This window comes from Poecilia formosa, unplaced genomic scaffold (genome assembly GCF_000485575.1).
Source record: "Poecilia formosa unplaced genomic scaffold, Poecilia_formosa-5.1.2 Scaffold288, whole genome shotgun sequence".
NCBI classification, from domain to species: domain Eukaryota; kingdom Metazoa; phylum Chordata; class Actinopteri; order Cyprinodontiformes; family Poeciliidae; genus Poecilia; species Poecilia formosa.
Genome location: NW_006800227.1, coordinates 246889 through 249391, shown reverse-complemented (window position 1 = coordinate 249391; position 2503 = coordinate 246889). Strand labels below are relative to the sequence as shown.

The 2503-nt window shown below is 40.0% G+C and overlaps 1 protein-coding gene across 1 annotated transcript in view; it reads right to left on the bottom strand.

The window, feature by feature from the left end:
* LOC103151680 (tripartite motif-containing protein 16-like) overlaps positions 1-965 on the bottom strand; it is a 2498-nt gene extending 1533 nt beyond the window's left edge. Inside the window, exon 1 of the mRNA XM_007571858.2 lies at positions 2-965. Within this exon, the coding sequence (XP_007571920.1) occupies positions 2-593 (592 nt within the window). The 5' untranslated portion in view covers positions 594-965. The remainder of the gene's footprint in view (position 1) is intronic.
* Positions 966-2503: the final 1538 nt, after the last annotated feature.

Genomic DNA, 2503 nt, shown 5'->3' with positions numbered 1-2503 from the left:
TGGAGCTTCTTCTGCTTCTCAGCTCTTTCTGCTGCAGCAGGGACTGTTTCATGGCCTTTATGTTCCCCCATATTGCAGAGGTAACAGATACACTGCTGATCAGTACGACAGAAGATCTCCATCGCCTCATTATGACGAGAGCAGATGTTTCGTTGGAACTTCTTGAAGGGATTCACCAGTTTGTGTTTTGCCAAAGCTGGAGATTCATAATGAAGCTGAAGATGTTTCTCACAGTAATTAACAAAGCAAACCAGACATGACTTGACAGCTTTCCTCTTCCTCCCAGTGCAGACATCACAGGCCACATCTTTAGGTCCAGCATAGCAGTGATCAGCTGCAGCAACTTGGAGTCCAGTCTTCTTCAGATCATCCACCAACTCTGCTAAAATTGTACTTTTTCTCAATGCAGGTCTTCTTCTGAAGGTCTCTCTGCACTGAGGGCAGCTGTAGATTCTCCTCTGATCTCCATCCCAGTAGCGTCTAATACAGTCCATGCAGTAGCTGTGTCCACAGGGAATAGTCACCGGATCCTTCAGTAGATCCAAACAGATGGAACAGGTGATCTTCTGCAGCTGTGCTGCTCTCTGAGCCATTTCGCCTCTCAGTAACGATTGTGTGAGTTTCTATGTCTTAGAGGTTTAATTAGTTTGAACTTTAATCCAAACATGTGAGTCATTCAGTCAGACTTTGAGCTCTTCCATTTCATTGCCTTCTGATATCTAAAGGGTTGGGCAATAAACATCAGGCTCAACCAAAGTGGATCTTACTGGTTTGAAGCAAATCAACCAGGCCACGCAAACTGTAATTTTGTCGCATAAAACCTTTCCTTATTTTGTGCCTCTAATAAGGCACAAACCCACCAGTGCATGAGAATGTCCCACCCCGAGGTTGTGCCATTCAGTTTAAGCAATATTCAACAAGTTGAACAGAGTCCACATTGTGTCATTACACAATCAAGCAGATAAATACATACAACACAGTTAAATTATGAACATGAACAGTTCACCCACTTGTGTGTAATCAAATGTCTCAGGGTTTTGATATTGATCTGGAGGCTGAATCTACACCCTGCAGCACTTTTGTACTCTGGAATTACAAACCGGAGCTAAAGTTTTGAAATCACAGAACATTTTTCAAATTGAAGTAATCAGAAGTCAGCAAGATTTTCTGACAGAGGTAGGATGCTCTCCTTCTGCATCAGACACGCTCCAAAGTCTCCACAACTCAACACCCTGTCAGCTACCGGACAGCAAGATGCATTTAGTTTGGGGTCCAGTTCAGAGAGGATACTCAGTTGGGATGAGTCCAAGGTTTGTTTAAAATGTAGATCCAGATTTCATGATCAGTTTCTCTTATTCTGGCAGCAGTTTGTCAGTTATAAAAAACTAAGTAATCTCCAGCTAAAAAGGTAATTCTTAACATTAAAAACAAACTGCTCTTCAAATCAGACCAACAACTCCATAAAGGAACAAATCAAACAACAGTCTGTAAAGCCACACCTGTAACTAAGCACTTAACCTCAATGAAAGTGACTTTTGGACCTGTAGCGCCACAAATGACAGAAAATTAAGTTAGGCAGTCATTGCTATCATCCATTTACAAGTTGATGATCTTGTTTACAGAGCTACTGTGTGCAACAACACGTAGGTAGAGAATCAGGGAAAGCTGCTTCAACACTTTAATTCACATCTGAATTAGACAGCAAGTGATGTTGCTCTCAACTTCTGCCAGATTCTGTCTTCCTCATCAGCTGTGAGTTAAACCCCAAAGAGAGAAAAAGAACAGCCAGCATGTTTAGATGCTACAATAAACAATTACTTTGGTATTACATCTTGTTCAAAAGTATACATTTCTATGCTCATTCCCACGTTAGACCATTTACAGCATGTATTTCTAGTTGAGTTTTATTCTCTCAGAGGAAATGTCTCCACACTTCAGGATGTCCGTTTAGGAGATGCTGGTTTTGTTTAGATCTCATAAATAAATGTTCCCAGTGACGAGGTTTAACTGATTCAGACCCTCTCAGTCATGATCCCTTTGTGCTTTCCTTCACAGATCCTGACTTCAGCTTGAACAAAACCACAAACTGCAACTACCAGTTTGGGGTTTTGTTCAAGCCCAAAACTGGTAGTTGCACATTTTGTCCACAAGATGGCAGTGTTAAAAAGCTGAGGTGCCTTTTCCAAGGTTTGGTTCAAATGAAGATTGATGCGCTTGTAACTGTGAACTTGAAATAACACGAGGTGTGCTGTGTCAGCCATGTCAGTTAATTTTATTTAATTAAATATTTGTTGATTAAATGACTAAAATAAAGATTTCTGGAACATTAGATCCAGGAACTAAAGATGGCGAATCATGTTAAACTGACATTTGTTTTACAAATATCTAAGAGCATTAGATTTTACATTTATTACGACTTTTAACACCAAGAGCAGGAAAAAAAAATATTTACCAATAAAAACGCCTAAAAAACATCAATACAGAGAGGAAAATAAGCATCACT